This window comes from Salvelinus fontinalis, chromosome 9 (genome assembly GCF_029448725.1).
Source record: "Salvelinus fontinalis isolate EN_2023a chromosome 9, ASM2944872v1, whole genome shotgun sequence".
Classification (NCBI taxonomy): Eukaryota; Metazoa; Chordata; class Actinopteri; order Salmoniformes; family Salmonidae; genus Salvelinus; species Salvelinus fontinalis.
The window spans coordinates 36,618,105-36,639,435 of record NC_074673.1 but is presented as its reverse complement, the minus strand read 5'-3'; the positions used below and the strand labels follow the sequence as shown (position 1 = coordinate 36,639,435).

The window sequence follows — 21,331 nt, the reverse complement described above, 5'->3', positions numbered from 1 at the left end:
CACCTAATTGGAGTAAACTAAGGGACAACACTTGCTATCCTCATTGCTACAGTACTATTTTTAATAGGTTAATGCTGCATAGGTTAACGTTCTTTAAGTCCTGTTAAAAAAATTATCTGAGTGATTGAGTCAAAATGCAAGCTGCAATCTAAGTGATCTTGACTCAAAATGTTTGTGACCACAAATGTGAAGAGTATGAAGGAATTTGAATATATATACACTGCTCAAAAAAATAAAGGGAACACTAAAATAACACATCCTAGATCTGAATGAAAGAAATATTCTTATTAAATGCTTTTTTCTTTACATAGTTCAATGTGCTGACAACAAAATCACACAAAAATTATCAATGGAAATCAAATTTATCAACCCATGGAGGTCTGGATTTGGAGTCACACTCAAAATTAAAGTGGAAAACCACACTACAGGCTGATCCAACTTTGATGTAATGTCCTTAAAACAAGTCAAAATGAGGCTCAGTAGTGTGTGTGGCCTCCACGTGCCTGTATGACCTCCCTACAATGCCTGGGCATGCTCCTGATGAGGTGGCGGATGGTCTCCTGAGGGATCTCCTCCCAGACCTGGACTAAAGCATCCGCCAACTCCTGGACAGTCTGTGGTGCAACGTGGCGTTGGTGGATGGAGCGAGACATGATGTCCCAGATGTGCTCAATTGGATTCAGGTCTGGGGAACGGGCGGGCCAGTCCATAGCATCAATGCCTTCCTCTTGCAGGAACTGCTGACACACTCCAGCCACATGAGGTCTAGCATTTAGGAGGAACCCAGGGCCAACCGCACCAGCATATGGTCTCACAAGGGGTCTGAGGATCTCATCTCGGTACCTAATGACAGTCAGGCTACCTCTGGCGAGCACATGGAGGGCTGTGCGGCCCCCCAAAGAAATGCCACCCCACACCATGACTGACCCACCGCCAAACCGGTCATGCTGGAGGATGTTGAGGGCAGCAGAACGTTCTCCACGGCGTCTCCAGACTCTGTCACGTCTGTCACATGTGCTCAGTGTGAACCTGCTTTCATCTGTGAAGAGCACAGGGCGCCAGTGGCGAATTTGCCAATCTTGGTGTTCTCTGGCAAATGCCAAACGTCCTGCACGGTGTTGGGCTGTAAGCACAACCCCCACCTGTGGACGTCGGGCCCTCATACCACCCTCATGGAGTCTGTTTCTGACCGTTTGAGCAGACATATGCACATTTGTGGCCTGCTGGAGGTCATTTTGCAGGGCTCTGGCAGTGCTCCTCCTAATCCTCCTTGCACAAAGGCGGAGGTAGCGGTCCTGCTGCTGGGTTGTTGCCCTCCTACGGCCTCCTCCACGTCTCCTGATGTACTGGCCTGTCTCCCGGTAGCGCCTCCATGCTCTGGACACTACACTGACAGACACAGCAAACCTTCTTGCCACAGCTCGCATTGATGTGCCATCCTGGATGAGCTGCACTACCTGAGCCACTTGTGTGGGTTGTAGACTCCGTCTCATGCTACCACTAGAGTGAAAGCACCGCCAGCATTCAAAAGTGACCAAAACATCAGCCAGAAACCATAGGAGCTGAGAAGTGGTCTGTGGTCACCACCTGCAGAACCACTCCTTTATTGGGGGTGTCTTGCTAATTGCCTATAATTTCCACCTGTTGTCTATTCCATTTGCACAACAGGTGGAAATTGACTTTTTTTGAGCAGTGTATATGTGTGTGTGTCAGTGTAGTGTGAGTGTACATTGAGCATGTGCAAGAGAGTCAGTGCAAATAATAATAGATAAGAATAAAATAAGGTCAATGTAAATAGTTCTTCCTGGTAGCCAACTGTTCAGCAGTCTTATGACTTGGGTAGAAGCTGTTAAGGAGTCTTTTGGTCTCAGCCTTGGCACTCCAGTACCACTTGCCGAGACTTTCATTGAACCAGAATAAAAACAAGTGGGAAATATCACTTCCTCTTCTGTCTCTGGTATGAGCACCAGTGTTTCCCTTATATTCATTCAGCCACCGCTGATAAATCGTTGCCGCCACTCCAAAAAACATGATGAATAAATAACATTCCTGCAGTCAGAATGCCAATTGCACAATCCCTTAAAACATCTGTGGCATTGTGTTGTGCGACAGAACTGCACATTTTAGTGTGGTCTTTTATTGTCCTCAGCACAAGGTGCACCTGTGCAATGATTATGCTGTTTAATCAGCTTCTTGATATGCCACACCTGTCAGGTGGATGGATTATCTTGGCAAAGTAGAAATGCTCACTAACAGGGATGTAAATAAATGTGCAGAGTATTCACATCCCTTGATTTATTCCACATGTTGTGTTACAGCCTGAACTTTAAATTGATTAAAAAGAGATCTTGTCACTGGCCTAAACACTATATCCCATAATGTAAAAGTGGAAATAAGTCCAGGAGTAAAAATGTGCTTAACAAGTCACATAATAAGTTGTATGGACTCACCCAGTGTGCAAGAATAGTGTTTAACATAATTTTTGAATGATTACTTCATACCTGTACCCCACATATACAGATAATAGTAAGGTCCTTCAGTCGAGCTGTGAATTTCAAACAGATTCAACCACAAAAACAAGAAAAGGTTTTTAAATGCCTCACAAAGAAGAACACCCATTGGTAAATGGGTAACAAAAAAAAGCAGACATTGAATATCCTTTTGAGCATGATGAAGTTATTAATTACAATTTGGATTGTGTATCAATACACCCAGTCACTACAAAGATACAGGCATCCTTTCAAACGCCGTTGCCGGGGAGGTAGGAAACTGCTCAGACATTTCACCATGAGGCCAATAGTGACTTTAAAAACAGTTACAGAGTTGAATGGCTCTGATAGGAGAAAACTGAGGATGGATCAACAACATTGTAGTTACCCCACAATACTAACCGAAATGACAGAATGAAAAGGAAGCCTGTACAGAACAAAAATATTCCAAAGCATGCACCCTGTTTGCAACAAGGCACCAAAGTAAAACTATAAAAAATATGGCAAAGAAATTAACTTTATGTCCCGAATACAAAGCGTTATGATTTGAGGGAAATCCAAGAACAGATTACCGAATACCACTCTTCATATTTTTAAGCATGGTGGTGGCTGCATCATGTTATGGGTATGCTTGTCATTGGCAAGGACTAGGGAGTTTTTTTTTTTATAAAAAGAAAAAGGAATAGAACTTAGCACAGACAAAATCCTAGAGGAAAACCTGGTTCAGTCTGCTTTCCAACACACACCGTGAGACAAATTCACCTTCAGCAGGACAAAAACCTAAAACAAGGTCAATTATACACTGGTGTTGCTTACCAAGATGACATTGAATGTTCGAGTGGCCTAATTACAGTTTAGACTTGAAAATATGGCAAGACTTGGAAACTGCAAGCTAGAAATGATCAACAACCAATTTGACAGCACTTAAAAAGCAAGGGGTTGAACACTAATCTAAATCAAGATTAGGGTTTATTCCACCCCCCATTTTTTTTATACACGTTAGAATTTTTTCCCCACATTGACAGAGTATTTTGTGTAGATAATTTTTTTTAAATAAAAATAAACTTTAAAAAAACACATTTTAATCCCACCTTGTAACAAAATATGGAAAAGTCGAGGGTTGTGAATACTTTTTGAATGCACAATATAATTAATAAATATACAGTATATACACTACCGGTCAAAAGTTTTAGAACACCTACTCATTCAAGGGTTTTTATTTATTTTTACATTGTAGAATAATAGTAAAGACATCAAAGCTATAAAATGACACACATGGAATCATGTAGTAACCAAAAAAAGTGTTAAACAAATCAAAATATATTTTATATTTGAGATTCTTCAAATAGCCACATTTCGCCTTGATGACAGCTTTGCACACGCTTGGCATTCTGGAATGCATTTCAATTAACAGGTGTGCCTTCTTAAAAGTTAATTTGTGGAATTTCTTTCCTTCTTAACATGTTTGAGCCAATCAATTGTGTTGTGACAAGTAAGGGGCTATACAGAAGAAAGCCCTATTTGGTAAAAGACCAAGTCCATATTACGGCAAGAACAGCTCAAATAGGCAAAGAGAAACAGCAGTCCATCATTACTTTAAGACATGAAGGTCAGTCAATACAGAACATTTGAAGAACTTTTTAAGTTTCTTCAAGTGCAGTCGCAAATACCATCCAGCGATATGATGAAACTGGCTCTCATGAGGACCGTCACAGGACTGGAAGACCCATAGTTACTTCTGCTGCAGAGGATAAGTTCGTTAGAGTTACCAGCCTCAGAAACTGCAGCCCAAATAAAGGCTTCACAGAGTTCAAGTAACAGACACATCTCAACATCAACTGTTCAGAGGAGACTGCATGTATCAGGCCTTCATGGTTGAATTGCTGCAAAGAAACCACTACTGTAGGACACCAATAATAAGAAGAGACTTGCTTGGGCCAAGAAACACAAGCAATGGTTTGGGCTTCATCATTTGTTTTTCAACAGGACATTGACCCAACACACCTCCAGGCTGTGTAAGGGCTATTTGATCAAGAAGGAGAGTGATGGAGTGCTGCATCAGATGACCTGGCCTCCACAATCACCCGACCTCAACCCAATTGAGATGGTTTGGGATGAGTCGGACTGCAGAGTGAAGGAAAAGCAGCCAATAAGTGCTCAGCATACGTGGGAACTCCTTCAAGACTGTTGGAAAAGCATTCCAGTTGAAGCTGGTTGAGAGAATGCCAAAAGCTGTCAAGGCAAAGGGTGACTATTTGAAGAACCTCAAATACAAAATATATTTTGATTTGTTTAACACTTTTCTGGTTACTACATGATTCCATGTATGTTATTTATTTCATAGTTTTGATGTATTCACTACTATTCTACAATGTATAAAACATTAAAAAGAAAAGAAAAACCCTTGAATGGGTAGGTATTCTAAAACTTTAGATCGGTAGTGTATATTTATTGTTGAAAAATAATTTTGGGGGATGGTAAAACATTTCAGTGTTAATTTAAATGGCTAAAACCAGATAAAGTATGTAGAAAAGACAATAGAGCTATAGATTTATAAATAAGACAATCTTTGAGAACTAACACCAGCATAAAAACTAGACAGTCAGGGAGAACCTAAAATACCCAAAATGTCATGGCATGGGCCCCCATTTATTTAGTTATGTTTGAGTCACTCAGATAGCATCAGAACATGGCATAATCCATGGCAAAATGTGTAGAATTGCAGGAATCTGTAAAACTGCAACAACAAAAAAATCTACCCCATAGCTTTAAACAGCAAAATGGTCTCTGCGGGCAGGATGAGGGCCTTTAAAATTGTTGGTCGTGACATTGCCTTTAGCCACAAGAGTAGCCCCCCCCCCCACACACACACTAAATTTGCCACTGCTGCTGAATAAAATCCTTGGGGAAACACTGAGTACATCAGGAGAGTTGTTGCCAAAGAGTGGTACCCCAGAGAGCCATGGCTTGTCTACATGTCATGTCACATTTAGACCAGGTGAAGGCATTATCAGTCAGAATACCAATGAACTTCTCACATCCAGCATATTTAAAGCTGTGTTGTGGGATCACTAGAGGGCAGTAAGTGAACACAGGGAAATATAACTCCTTTACGAGCAAAACTTGTAATCTGTATAACTGTGATGGAATTTAGGGAGGGAAGCCATGTTATGGAACCTGACCTGTCTGTCACACTCCTCTTCTCCTCATCTTCATCCTCCAGGTCTGAGGTGTTGAGAAAGTCAAAGCTGCCCAGGGCTGTCTCCACCGTCAGACTCTGGACACTGGACGAACGACTGCAGGTGCGGCCCTTCAGAACACACTTGTTACGGAGAGACATGCACACATGTACAAACAAACAGAACAGACACTAAAAAAATCTTTATTTTTCACCAATCCACTTTAATGCCATATAGAGTGCCTTAAGAAAGTATTTATACCCCTTGACATATTCCACATTTTGCTGAGTTAGACTGAATTAAAAATGTATTAAAATACACCTTTTTCCCCCTCACTCATCTACACAAAATACCCCACAATGACAAATTGAAAAAATGTTTTTAGAAATTTTTGCACATTTATTGAAAATTAAATCTAATTTACATAAGTTTTCACACCGCTGAGTCAATACTTTGTAGACAAAGTAGCAATTACAGCTTTGAGTCCAGCTTTGAGTCATCTTGGGTATGTCCTTCAGCTTTGCACATCTGGATTTGGAGATTTTCTCCAGTTCTTCCCTGCAGATTTTCTCAAGCTCTTAAGTTAGCTGGAGGAGTGGTGGTAAACAGCAATCTTCAAGTCTTTCCATACATTTTCAATGGGATTCAAATCTGGGCTTTGGCTGGCCTACTCAAGGACTTTCACATTTTTCTGAAGCCATTCCAGCATTGCTTTGGCTGTATGTTTGGGGTCATTGTCTTGTTGGAAATCTTTGCCCCAGTCCAAGGTTGTTTGCATTTTGAAGCAGGTTCTCAACAACATTGTTCCCTCTATCCTTACCCAGTCCCTGCCACTGAAAAGCATACCCATAGCATGATGCTGCCACCACCCTGCTTCACAGTAGGGATGGTGTTAGATGGGTGATGAGCTGTGCCTGGTTTTCTCCAGAAATAGCGCTTTGCATTCAGGCCAAAGAGTTCCATTTGTCTCATCAGACCACAGAATATTTCGCCTTATGCTCTGTCTTTCACGTCTTTTTCTCAGGAGTGGCATCCGTCTGGCTACTCTCCCTAAAGCCCAGATTGGTGAAGTGCTGTGGAGACTGTTGTCCTTCTAGAAGGTTTTCCCATCTCAGCCAAGGAACTCTGTAGCTCTGTCAGAGTGGAAATTTAGTTCTTGGTCACCTCCCTGAACAAGGTCCTTCAGCTCTAGGCAGAGCCTGGGTATTTCCATATGTTTTTCAATTTCCCAATGATGGAGACCACTGTGCTCTTGGAAACGTTTAACACTCTAGAACTTGTTTTCTACCCTTCCCCAGATACGCATCATCACAATTCTATCTCGGAGATCTACAGACAGTTCCTTGGACTTCATGGTATAGTTTCTGCTCTGACATGCACTGTCAACTGTGGGACCTTATATAGACAGGTGTGCGTCTATCTAAATCACATCCAAACAATTGAATTGGCCACAGGTGGACTCCAATCAAGTTTTAGTGACATCAAGGATGATCAAAAGGAAATTGGATGCACCTGAGCTCAATTTGGAGTGTCATTGAAAATGGTTTTGAATACTTGTGTAAATTAGATTTCTGTATTTCCTTTTCAACAGAGTTGCACAAATTATCTAAAAACATGTTTTCACTGTCATTTTGGGCTATTATTAATAGATGGGTGAGAAAATATTTTAATACATTTTGAATTCAGGCTGAAACACATCAAAATGTGGAATAAGTCAAGGGGTATGAATACTTTCTGAAAGCAATGTAAGTCCTGATTGTGAGAATACACCCCCTATTTGGAAATGGATCACCTGAGGAAAGTGTCTGAACAAAAAAACAGTGTGTTCCTAAAATTATGACATGAAAAAAAAAGCATTATTTTTCTGTTTCCTATCACCTTGTCAGCGGATTTGGCTCAGAGTGAGCTCTGATGTGTATCTATCTGTGTCGGTTGTGCGTATGTGTAACAGGCAGATGGCCTCCCAGCGACAGTAAACACATCTCCTGCTGCAGCATTGTGGGATGGAAATATTCAGACTGAGCTGAGGGGCAGGAAGTTCCACACCCTGATCGCAGTCCCACAGGGAACTGTGTTATTCTGGGATGCTGAAATCTACTCAGCTCCCCCCAATGCCCCCTCACTCTTATGAAGTGGCCATTTCCATTGTGAGTTGCAACACGAAACAGACCCATGTGCACACATACACACACATACAGCTGTAACTCACTGTTAATGTCTCCTCCAGTAGTTGTAACTCCTGCTCCAGGACCTGTAACTCAGGAAACTGTCCCCTGTAGTCATCCAGAGAGGAGATGACTGCACTCAGGGCTTCCTCAATTCCACTGTCCACAGCCTGCTGCTTCTCACCCTCTGTGGGCTTGGCCTCTACTACAGCCTCAGGCTTCTTGGCCTCCACCACCACTGCCCTGTAGGCACTGTATGATATGCCCTCTGTGCTCTGGGTCTGTGCTTGTGAGTCTGGTCTGGGATTCAGAGAGGCACCTTGCTGATACATTGCATCAGTCCTAGAAGGTGCAGAGCTCTGGAGTTCTGGCTCTACTTCTGAAACAGCCCCTGAAACAACTTCTAACCCCGTGTCTGACTCTATAGAGACTGCAGAATACCTGCTCTCCGGCCTGCTCTCCTCCATGGTCACAGTAGCTGGGGCGGGTTGCTCAGGGGGGTCTCTGACCACCACAGTCGCTCCTGGGATAAGGGTCCACTCTGCCCTGGCAGGCATCACCATCTCAATATCGTTTATACAGATCCCAGACTGCAGGGAGGTGACCTCAGAGGGCTCCACAAATTCGCTGGTTGACCGGTCTATCAGTACGCCATCGGCACTGTTCTCACTGATATGGCTGAGTGAGCGCGAGTAGCGGGCGTGGCCATTAGGCACTGCCTGTTTCCCAGAAGCCTCATCTTTCCTCGCTGCCCCAATGTCTAACTCCTCCTTCTGAGTCTCCTCCTGCACATCCTCCGGTTTGTCTAAGCGGGTAGGGGTGGAGGTGGCAGTGTCTCGGAGGGCAAAGGAGATTTCAATGGAGGGTGTGGCGGCCTTGACCTCTGGCTGGACCAAATTCTTGTTGGCGTGACGCAGCCCCAGGGAGAGTTGAGGGCTGGATGAGTCATCTGATGACTCGGAGGAGTTAGACCATGCTGTGCCATTCTCCATATCTTCCTGCCTCCTCAGCATGTTCTAGATAGAGAAAGAGAGAGAGAGCGTGAGAGAGAGAAAGAGGGGAGGAGGGAGGAAGAGCACAAGGATGATAGCTTCAAAATGTGATGGTACTGTCTCCATTTGACTTTAACATACAGTATGATAATTGAGAGTCAGACAGAGAGAAAGAGAGCCAAGGGGCCCTGTGAGCCCATGCCAGCCAAGTCTCTATTATAAACCAGAGCAGAGCAGAGCAGCCTGGCCTCTGGCCAAAAAAGCAAACAGACTCCCTGCTCCCTTTAATTAACTTCTCATTTATCAGGCCTCTGCTTTGCTGAGCATCCAGGCTTACCTCTCTGGAACAATAACAAATACAGGCTTCATATGGAGAGGAGGAGGCTGCGTCGGTCATTGCAAAGACTACTAAATAGTATTTTAAGACCCAAAGAGGAGGGAAACAACAGCTGACTATAAACACAGATTCTACAATGGCCAACATTAGAGAGGATCTACATGATAGCACAACACAATCTACTATAGTTCTTCTACTGAGGTTCTACTACCATGCTCTGCCACATATTTAACTAGAGATTAGATGGGATATAGTGGGTTCTCTCTGTAGTGGCTAGCAGCACTTACGTCAGTCTGCATGTTAGCAGAGGCCAGGTGGACTGAGGAGACGTCACTGCAGGAGCAGCTCTGAGACAGTCTCTCAACCAGCGTGTCACGAAACACATCCAGAAGGGACCAGCGCTGTTTGGGGGGCATCATGCTCCTTGACAGGCTCCTCGGAGCAGTCTTCACACCACCAGGTAAATTAGGAGAGTACCGTGAGAAAAGGTCCACCTCTACTACAAATCACAGCTAGACTAAACACTCCACTGCAATCTGGCAGCTCTTTCTTCTAACTCAATAAAGTCACTGAATTAAGAGAAATAGGTGCTAGAAGTATTTAGCTTGCCCATTGACAAAACAGACCAATACATCCTGTTAGCGTTGTAACCCAGCAGACGTGTATTTATTTAAAAATAAAAAAAATCCTCTGTTGGACTGCTGTTAACAGAAAACACGCTGCGTGACAGAACATGTCCTGTATAGGGATCATTCAGATTCATTCTAGAACCATTGTTCTATTATAGCCAGGTCTCTAAATTAAAAACGTTCTGGTGCTCCTAACTTTTCTAAGTTAGTAGCATCACAAAATGTAGAAGCACCAAAGAAATTCATGTTTTAATTGATTGAGATATATGAAGCCTACTTATTTTTTAAGCATCTCTTGAAGAACATTTCACTTTTCCTCTATTTCTGTGACACAAAATGTCCCTTGACTTCTTCCACATTTTGTTGTGTTACAGAATTTAAAATTGATGAAATATCGATTTTTGTTCACTGCTCTACACACAATATCCCATAATGTCTAAGTGGAATTATAATAAAGCATTGCATATCATTGTATTTGCGTAGTGGCATAGAGCAGTAGAGTAGAGGCACATATTGATGTTGCACACATGGGGAACATTTTTAGTTGCCTAGGGACCAGGAAAATGTTTGCCTTTTATAAACACATTTCAAGCAATTCTACGTACTTTTACATGACTGGAGACTTAAGCAGAATCATTTTAATACAGCACAAATTATCAAAATGGCAGGCTACTTTGACACAGACAAATTGATAATCTGAGATCAATAAAAACAACATTGTCTTGAATCCATCAATAGACTAGGCCTAGGTGTGTAGAGAAATATTGTAGGCTATATATATATATATATATATTTTTTATTTCACCTTTATTTAACCAGGTAGGCTAGTTGAGAACAAGTTCTCATTTGCAACTGCGACCTGGCCAAGATAAAGCATAGCAGTGTGAACAGACAACAACACAGAGTTACACATGGAGTAAACAATAAACAAGTCAATAACATGGTAGGAAAAAGAGAATCTATATACAATGTGTGCAAAAGGCATGAGGTAGGCAATAAATCGAATAATTACAATTTAGCAGATTAACACTGGAGTGATAAATCATCAGATGATCATGTGCAAGAAGAGATACTGGTTTGCAAAAGAGCAGAAAAGTAAATAAATAAAAGCAGTATGGGGGTGAGGTAGGTAAATTGGGTGGGTAGTTTACAGATGGACTATGTATAGCTGCAGCGATCGGTTAGCTGCTCGGATAGCAGATTTTTAAAGTTGTTGAGGGAGATAAAAGTCTCCAACTTCAGAGATTTTTGCAATTCGTTCCAGTCGCAGGCAGCAGAGAACTGGAAGGAAAGGCGTCCAAATGAGGTTTTGGCTTTAGGGATGATCAGTGAGATACACCTGCTGGAGCGCGTGCTACGGGTGGGCGTAGCCATCGTGACCAGTGAACTGAGATAAGGCGGCACTTTACCTACCATAGCCTTGTAGATGACCTGGAGTCAGTGGGTCTGACGACGAACATGTAGCGAGGGCCAGCCGACTAGGGCATACAGGTCGCAGTGGTGGGTCGTATAAGGTGCTTTAGTAACAAAACGGATGGCACTGTGATAAACTGCATCCAGTTTGCTGAGTAGAGTATTGGAAGCTATTTTGTAGATGACATCGCCGAAGTCGAGGATCGGTAGGATAGTCAGTTTTACTAGGGTAAGTTTGGCGGCGTGAGCGAAGGAGGCTTTGTTCCGGAATAGAAAGCCGACTCTAGATTTGATTTTGGATTGGAGATGTTTGATATGAGTCTGGAAGGAGAGTTTGCAGTCTAGCCAGACACCTAGGTACTTATAGATGTCCACATATTCTAGGTCGGAACCGTCCAGGGTGGTGATGCTAGTCGGGCGTGCGGGTGCAGGCAGCGAACGGTTGAAAAGCATGCATTTGGTTTTACTAGCATTTAAGAGCAGTTGGAGGCCACGGAAGGAGTGTTGTATGGCATTGAAGCTCGTTTGGAGGTTAGATAGCACAGTGTCCAGGGAAGGGCCGGAAGTATACAGAATGGTGTCGTCTGCGTAGAGGTGGATCAGGGAATCGCCCGCAGCAAGAGCAACATCATTGATGTATACAGAGAAAAGAGTCGGCCCGAGAATTGAACCCTGTGGTACCCCCATAGAGACTGCCAGAGGACCGGACAACATGCCCTCCGATTTGACACACTGAACTCTGTCTGCAAAGTAGTTGGTGAACCAGGCAAGGCAGTCATTAGAAAAACCGAGGCTACTGAGTCTGCCGATAAGAATATGGTGATTGACAGAGTCGAAAGCCTTGGCCAGGTCGATGAAGACGGCTGCACAGTAATGTCTTTTATCGATGGCGGTTATGATATCGTTTAGTACCTTGAGCGTGGCTGAGGTGCACCCGTGACCGGCTCGGAAACCGGATTGCACAGCGGAGAAGGTACGGTGGGATTCGAGATGGTCAGTGATCTGTTTGTTGACTTGGCTTTTGAAGACCTTAGCTAGGCAGGGCAGGATGGATATAGGTCTGTAACAGTTTGGGTCCAGGGTGTCTCCCCCTTTGAAGAGGGGGATGACAGCGGCAGCTTTCCAATCCTTGGGGATCTCAGATGATACGAAGGAGAGGTTGAACAGGCTGGTAATAGGGGGTGCGACAATGGCGGCGGACAGTTTCAGAAATAGGGGGTCCAGATTGTCAAGCCCAGCTGATTTGTATGGGTCCAGGTTTTCCAGCTCTTTCAGAACATCTGCTATCTGGATATGGGTAAAGGAGAAGCTGGGGAGGCTTGGGCGAGTAGCAGCGGGGGGGGGGGGGGGGGGGGCGGGGCTGTTGGCCAAGGTTGGAGTCGCCAGGTGGAAGGCATGGCCAGCCATTGAGAAATGTTTGTTGAAGTTTTCGATTATCACGGACTTATCAGTGGTGACCGTGTTATCTAGCCTCAGTGCAGTGGGCAGCTGGGAGGAGGTGCTCTTGTTTTCCATGGACTTTACAGTATCCCAGAACTTTTTGGAGTTAGAGCTACAGGATGCAAATTTCTGCTTGAAAAAGCTGGCCTTTGCTTTCCTGACTGACTGCGTGTATTGGTTCCTGACTTCCCTGAACAGTTGCATATCACGGGGGCTCTTCGATGCTATTGCAGTTCGCCACAGGATGTTTTTGTGCTGGTCGAGGGCAGTCAGGTCTGGAGTGAACCAAGGGCTATATCTGTTCTTGGTTCTGCATTTTTTGAACGGAGCATGCTTGTCTAATATGGTGAGGAAGTAACTTTTAAAGAATGACCAGGCATCCTCAACTGACGGGATGAGGTCAATATCCTTCCAGGGTACCCGGGCCAGGTCGATTAGAAAGGCCTGCTCGCAGAAGTGTTTCAGGGAGCGTTTGACAGTGATGAGGGGTGGTCGTTTGACCGTGGACCCGTGGCGGATACAGGCAATGAGGCAGTGATCGCTGAGATCTTGATTGAAGACAGCAGAGGTGTATTTGGAGGGCAAGTTGGTCAGGATAATGTCTATTAGGGTGCCCATGTTTACGGATTTAGGGTTGTACCTGGTGGGTTCCTTGATGATTTGTGTGAGATTGAGGGCATCAAGCTTAGATTGTAGGACTGCCGGGGTGTTAAGCATATCCCAGTTTAGGTCACCTAACAGAACAAACTCTGAAGCTAGATGGGGAGCGATCAATTCACAGATGGTGTCCAGGGCACAGCTGGGAGCTGAGGGGGGTCGGTAGCAGGCGGCAACAGTGAGAGACTTATTTCTGGAGAGATTAATTTTTAAAATTAGAAGTTCGAACTGTTTGAGCATAGACTTGGAAAGTATGACAGAACTTTGCAGGCTATCTCTGCAGTAGATTGCAACTCCTCCCCCTTTGGCAGTTCTATCTTGACGGAAAGTGTTATAGTTGGGTATGGAAATCTCAGAGTTTTTGGTGGCCTTCCTAAGCCAGGATTCAGACACGGCAAGGACATCAGGGTTGGCAGAGTGTGCTAAAGCGGTGAGTAAGGCAAACTTAGGGAGGAGGCTTCTGATGTTGACATGCATGAGGCCAAGGCTTTTTCGATCACAGAAGTCAACAAATGAGGGTGACTGGGGACATGCAGGGCCTGGGTTTACCCTCACATCACCCGAGGAACAGAGGAGTAGTAGGATGAGGGTGCGGCTAAAGGCTATCAAAACTGGTCGCCTAGAGCGTTGGGGACAAGGAATAAAAGGAGCAGATTTATGGGCGTGGTAGAATAGATTCTGGGCATAATGTGCAGACCAGGGTATGGTGGGGCACGGGTACAGCGGAGGCAAGCCCAGGCACTGGGTGATGATAAGAGAGGTTGTATCTCTGGACATGCTGGTCTCAATGGGTGAGGTCACCGCATGTGTGGGGGGTGGGACAAAGGAGGTATCAGAGGTACGGAGAGTGGAACTACGGGGTCCATTGCAAACCAAAACAATGATAACTAGCCTGAACAACAGTATGCAAGGCATATTGATATTTGAGAGAGACATACAATAAGGCATAAAGTGATTGCAGGTCATGATTGGGAGAGCTAGCTAAAACAGCAGGTGAGATAACAGCAGCTAGTCAGCTAACACAGCAACAGAAGGTAAAAATGGCGACGACTGGGCAGAGAGGGTCGGATTAACTACACACAGATCCTGAGTTAAGGCACAGAGCCGACAGATAAAACACAAATAAACAGAATGGAGTACCGTGAATTAATGGACAGTCAAGCAGGCATCAGCTATGTAGCCAAGTGATCATAGTGTCCAGGGGGCAGCCGTAGATGGAGTAGTGAGGCCTCCACTAAGCTAGCCCGCGGCGTTTAAAGTTAGTAGCCCGGGGGGGTGGTCTGCTCAGACGGAGGGGGTCTGCTCAGACGGAGGCCGGTTGAGGGCACAGCGGATGGGGTATTTGTCTGCAGACCAGACGTGGTCGTGTCGACAGAGAATCCAAGCCGGATGGCGGTGGCGAAAGAGAGGTTGTGAGTTGTAGAATTGTGTTTGCTAACTGGTGCTAGCTTCGTGATTCAGACAGCTAGTCATGGGTAGCAAGCTAGCAGAAGATGGAGGTCTGTTTTTAGCCACGCCGTGCAATTCCGTCGGTAGATTAGTGGGCTTCCGTGTGGTAGAGGGGACCAATCCAATTGTCAAAATAGTTATAGTGGCCTAAGAAGATTGTTCGATAGACCTGTTCAGATAGCAGCCGATATGCTCAAGACAGCTAACGATTAGCGGGCTGCAGTTAGTATATGGACGTTCAGGTTACGTCGCGATGGAGGGGCCGGTTGAAATACTCCCTCGGGCAGATAACGTCGGTATCCCAGTCGTGAAGGCCCGGTGGGGCTCTGCATCGGCAGTAAAACGGGTCCGGATAGGTGATTGTAGCCCAGGAGTGGCTGATGGAACTCTTCAGCTGGCTAGCTCTGGGATAATTGGTGTTTGCTCCGGAATTGATGTTAGCCGATAGTCACTCGGATAGCAGCTAGTTAGCTGCAAGATCCAGGTGTAAATGTCCAGAGCTTGAGGTAAAAATCCGGGGATATGGAGAGAAAATAGGTCTGGTATGCTCTGGTCTGAGTCGCGTTGTACAAAACTGGCAATAGTTTTCCGAGTTAAAGGATAGCTGATGAGCGCTAGCTGTGGTTAGCTGAACTACTAACGTTAGCTTGTGAGCTGGCTAACTTCTGGTTAGCTTCTGTTGTAGATTTCGGATACGAGGTGAATAATACTTTTGAGGAAGAAAAAAAACAGATCCGCACCACATTTGGTGAGGTGGGTTGCAGGAGAGTGTTTTGAAGTTGAGTTTTTAAGAAGAAAAGAATATATATATAAAAAGATATGCGAAGAAAAATATATAAAATATATATACACGGGACAAGACGAGGACAAAGGACATCTGACTGCTACGCCATCTTGGATTAACATTAACAATATGAGGAGGAAACTATAGTCCTAAAAATGATTTCCAGTTTCACCCAATGATGCGCAGCTCACTCGCTAGTGATGGCCGATATGCTCTGTAAAACAATATTTAAAATCAACTCTTAGAATACTAGCCCTGGGCTTCAAATCAACTTTTTCACATACCTGTTTTTTTGTGGGGGCAGGAGAATTAACTAAGAGGCAAATCGAATGAATTTTGACCGCTTTTATTTGAAGTTTTACATTAAAAAGTTACATTAAAAAATTATTTTGCATGCCAGGAGAGGTACTGGATCTGGCCAAATAAGTTCCGTAACAAAGCAGTCCAAAAGCTGAAATGAAGCACTGGTGTATTTAGGGTTGCAAATCTTGGGAAATATTCAGAGGTGGAAACTTTCAGTGGGAATTAACAGAAATACATGCAAACTAATATTAATAACATTTAAATGTATATGTTTTTTGCATTGGATATATTTACCATACAGTATCATACGGAGACAGAAACCTTTTACCTTATCATAAGTAGACATGATTAAATCCTTCCAATAGAAATAAACAACTATTTTGTTACGAATTGAACTTTAATTGAGCTGCCTCTTCACATGGGATGATTTCACTGAACAACAAAAGGGAATGTTGAATGATCCCCAATGATCCATCGCATCTCCCAAAAACATTTTCTACATACATCTGTAAAATGATAGTCTAGATACTAAAGCTTTGGTTGTCATCCTCTCAGGCTTCCATGTCTTCTCACTGGACCTCCTCAATGTCCACCTCTTGAACATCAGACTCTGAGGCCTCATCTTCACTGTCCCTTTCCAACCTTGTTGAGGATGGCTTGTTGTCAGGCTCAAAAAACCTCAAATCTGCCCGGATGGCCACCAATTTTTCAACCTTTGTATTGCTCAGCCTGTTGCGTGCTTTGGTGTGTGTGTTCCCAAACAAGGACCAGTTGCACTGAGGCGGCTGATGTTGGTGGGATTTGAAGGGTGGAGGCAACAGGGGAAAGAGCCTCAGATCCACAAAATCCCTTCCACCAGGTGGCTGATGAGATATGTTGGCACGACTGCCATATTGCATCTCCATCCCCAAAGCCCTTGCTCGGAAGAGTACTTTGCCAGACTGCCAAGAACCTTGCCTCATCCAGGCCAAGGTGGCGAGACACAGTAGTGATGACACCAAAGACCTTGTTGATCTCTGCACCAGACAGGATGTTCTTGCCAGCATACTTGGGGTCCAACATCTACGCTGCGGCGTGTATGGGCTTCAGGCATAAGTCTTCACACTTTTTTATGTATTTCAGAACTGCAGTTTCCTCTGCATGGAGCAACAGTGAAGTGGGCAGGGCAGTACGGATTTTTCCTCTTACATCTGCAAGCAGAGTCTGAACATCAGACAGGATGGCATTGTCTCCCTCAATTCGTGCAATGGCTACTGCTATAGGTTTCAGGAGTTTCAGGCTGCTTACCACTCTCTCCCAAAATACATCATCCAGGAGGATCCTCTTGATGGGGCTGTCCATATCGGCAGACTGTGATATGGCCATTTCTTGGAGACTAATTCCCCTCCAGGAGACTGTCAAACATGACGACAACACCACCCCAACGGGTATTGCTGGGCAGCTTCAATGTGGTGCTCTTATTCTTCTCACTTTGCTTGGTGAGGTAGATTGCCGCTATAACTTGATGACCCTTCTCATACCAAACCATTTCCTTGGCTCTCTTGTAGTGTGTCCATTGTTTTCAGTGCCATGATGTCCTTGAGGAGCAGATGCAATGCATTGTGCATTGGTGTGATGTGAGGGTAGGACTCCTCCACTTTAGACCAAGCAGCCTTCATGTTCGCAGCATTGTCTGTCACCATGGCAAATACGTTCTGTGGTCCAAGGTCATTGATGACTGCCTTCAGCTCATCTGCAATGTAGAGACTGGTGTGTCTGTTGTCCTTGTGTCTGTGCTCCTGTAGAATACTGTTTAGGGGGGGAGATGATGTAGTTAATTATTCATTGCCCACGAACATTCGACCACCCATCAGAGATGATTGCAATACAGTCTGCTTTCTCTAAATTAGTAGATAAAGCATGTCTGGTTGGAGGGGTGTATGCTGGGCGAAGAACATTCAGAAATCTCTTCCAATATACATTGCCTGTGAGCATCAAAAGTGAACAAGTTGCATACATAGCTCGAGCAAGAGATTCATCAGCATTTCTCGGACTACGTTCCTCCATTGAGTCAAAAGAACTGATTCCAGGAGGACCATGAGCTGTTGCTATCAATAAGGTGTCTGATTCATCATTTTCACCTTGAATAGAAGTAGAGGGACTTTTGTCAGAGGTTGCTTGTTGTGAGCGCTGAGGGAACGTTATGCACTTGGCCAGATGATTCTGCATCTTCCTTGCATTCTTCACATATAATTTGGCACAGTATGTGCAAATGTACACAGCTTTTCCTTCTACATTAGCTGCAGTGAAATGTCTCCACACATCAGATAGTGCCCATGGCACTAAAATGAGTAAAAAAATAAATACAAATCCATGTACAGATAAATAGTTAAGCAGTTAGATTAAACAACTCCTTTGTAATATGTTTTAAAATGAAACATGTATGGAAACAGGTGAATTAATACTCCTTAGTTAGCAGGCTCAAGTAAGCGAAAACCCACATGGTAGCAATTACTAACTAGCAGAATTTGTTATCAAGATAGAAACGATTTAAAACACACTTTGCAGTAGGCTACTATTTACTAGTTAACAAAAAATCATGTATGTCATAAAATATATTCACCGCACCCAGTATTGTAATCAAAACTTACCAGAGAGCATGCAATCCTTGGCTCAGACAGTGTACTAGTATGGGTTCAATAGCATCTCATTAGTGTGCAAGATCTTGAGAAGCAGCAGTACATGTGATGGGAGAATGCACTGTGCATGCAGAGGGTTGCAATTCCATTGAATTGGGGATAGTTTAACCAAAATATGCCAGAAGACCTAGAATTGCCTTATGTTAATCCCACAAAAAAAGGTTCACTGTTAAAAAGCTAACTTTTTTGATGAATTTAAGCAAAATTCCCCAGATTTCTGGGCTCAACTTCCCATTGAAAATTTCCAGAAAATTTCCAGATATTTCCAGGAGAGTTTCCGACCATTTACAGCCCTAGGTGTATTAAACAAATATTTAACCCATTTTCAATTCAGGCAGTATTTATAAAAAATAAATAAAAAAAAATAAAGTATAATTCAAGGGGTATGCATACTTTCTGAAGGCACTGTACTTGTAAAGTTACCAGGTTGTTAGTGGGGTTGCACGATATGGGCAAAATATCTATTTGCAATTTTTCAACCAAATATTGCAATTTGACTTGTGATATCCCTGTAGATCAAAACACTTGGGCAAACTGTTGGAATCATAGAAATAAAATGACTATTCTAATTCTATGGTTGATGTTGTTTGGCATGACAAGTAGTGAAAAAACTAAAACAGGTAGTAGTTCTATGGTCAGTGTTTCCCAGGGACCCTAATCACAGTTGAATAGATGTTGCATAGACACAGATTTTAGAATAGGCTAGCTGATTCAGAACATGTCGTTGCACAAGCAACACTCTGATCTACACCACCACTGGTAGCAACCTGTATTAGCGCTAACGTTTGCTTTGCCTTAGTAGTACATAGCTAGCTAGCTAGTTAGCATCATTTTAGGCACATGCCAGCTTCTTTAGACTAACTCATGTTTTGCAGAGAGCAAGATACACAAACTGATAGTATAATAGACAAAACATGGATTCATACTTAGAAGCAATGTGGAAAGCAGCCTCGCCAAAGAAGTACAGTATGAACATGGGCAGAAACTGCTTCTCCAATAGAAATCCCAGATCACACTTGTAGGCAATGGCATGGTGACGCTGGCAAGCTAAACTCATGCGCAGAAACACGTCAATCGTGTCTAACAGTTGTTTCGAGCCGAACTGCGCATGTGCAGGCTGTCAAATCCATATGAAGTTGTTTTTGACTGAAATGAAAACGTGTCAGTTTGTCACGTTCACGAGGTTGGAGTAAAAACATGTTCAACTACTTAAGACATTGGCTCGAGAAATATATCAACCAAGGAAGAATATTTCACTTTTCTCATTGACTTCTCAAACTCCAAACCCCAGCCTGGTCTGCTTTGCAAGTGTTCCCGGAAGTCTCAGAATGTTGCGCATCCGGCTTTAGAAACTCTGTGGCATCATTTTTGTTTTGGAAGCATATGTTGTGTGCATGAATTGAGAGCAAGAGAGAATAAACAGCATGGATTTACTGTATTATGCCTGCTTGAGTGACAGGGGGCAGTGCTTGGTGTGTGTGTGTGGCCCGGGAACTGGAAACAAGCAGCAGCGGGAGGCAGCCTGTCTTGTTGGAGCAGTGTAGAGACATTTTTGGGATTTTCTTTTAGTCTAACTGGTGCTCACAAAATAAAACTCCAGGTCACACAGCAAAATAGTTGAGCCCTGAGTACAGTTCATTATTCTGTGGATTATGGGCCATATTATGAAAAAGAACACTGATTAGAGGACAGTTAGAGGTTTAGGGTACTCACATAGAAGGCCTGTTCCCGTAGGGAGGGGGTATCAGGAGGACTCTGGTTGTAGGTGGAGAAGCGTTTGTTCACCGTGGGGGGTTTGTTGACCGTGCTGGCGGTCGAGGCTTGGTCATCCTTGTCGAAGGGGCTGTCAGTGATAAAAAGAGAACAGAAACATATTACTAGACCCACACACAAATGTATGCACACACACAGTCCCTCTTTCTATACAACCTTAATATCCTTATCACTTCAAAGCAGAAGCCACATTGGGCCACTCACTTCCAGGTGACCTCCAAGCTCAGTTTGATGGTCCCCAGGTCATTGATGTCCACTGCCACCGTCTGGGGTAGAGCAGCAAACAGGTCCTTGGTCTCACACGACACGTTTCCCACCACCACGTGATTGGCCAGGCTCTTCAGCTCTGTCACCTAGGGAACCAGAGTAAGACCAATCAAAATCAGTGATTCAGTTATGATCTAAATCGCTCCAAACACGACACTAATAGCTGATTTTGATAAGCATTAACCAGGTTTCCGTTCCAACTTTTTTATGCGAGTAAAGCACAAGTTGGATAGAAAATGTCACGACAGCCCTGATTGAACAACAAATTTGTCAGTAAACTTCCCAAATGTTAACAAAACACGCTAGACAAGGTTATATTTTTTTGTGTCTGTAAAATTAATTATGTGAGAAATAGTGGTGAAAAATATTTTATGCGCAAAGATCGATATGATAACCATCATATTAAAGTAAAAACTTGGGAGTCACGGGATGATGTTGTGTGGTCTTCCCACTATGACTCGGGAAAGCACGCAGTTTATTAGGCTACAGAAGAAATAAATTATGAACTTCACAGTTTGGTGAAAGTGCACAGTGATGAGCTTGATGCTCCTTTCCAATAAATATCAAAGGTCTTATTCTGGTGCCATGATGATCGATGCTTGGCTGCCGTTTGACAAATAAAAACTATCTCACTCTTTTGTCCATAATAGTTCTCTCATCATGTAGCCTACCCGGACTGTATATGTGCGCTGTTGGCTAGAGCACACATGCAAAGACCAGAGTGGGCACATTCGCTATATAAACAAAACATTTTTTGTAAAAAAATTGTCAGTAGA

General features: G+C 43.7%; 1 protein-coding gene across 9 annotated transcripts in view; it reads right to left on the bottom strand.

Moving 5' to 3' along the window:
- LOC129862505 (rho family-interacting cell polarization regulator 1-like) overlaps positions 1 to 21,331 on the bottom strand; it is a 110,529-nt gene that overhangs the window by 21,700 nt on the left and 67,498 nt on the right. For 4 of the 9 annotated variants that reach the window (XM_055934248.1, XM_055934246.1, XM_055934249.1 and 1 more), the window contains exons 11-15: positions 20,493 to 20,641; positions 20,229 to 20,358; positions 9,450 to 9,608; positions 7,878 to 8,849; positions 5,672 to 5,811 (exon numbers count right to left, since the gene is read on the bottom strand). In XM_055934248.1, the coding sequence (XP_055790223.1) occupies positions 5,672 to 5,811; positions 7,878 to 8,849; positions 9,450 to 9,608; positions 20,229 to 20,358; positions 20,493 to 20,641 (1,550 nt within the window). The remainder of the gene's footprint in view (positions 1 to 5,671; positions 5,812 to 7,877; positions 8,850 to 9,449; positions 9,609 to 20,228; positions 20,359 to 20,492; positions 20,642 to 21,331) is intronic. The other 5 variants (XM_055934247.1, XM_055934245.1, XM_055934252.1 and 2 more) reach the window with 3 other exon arrangements.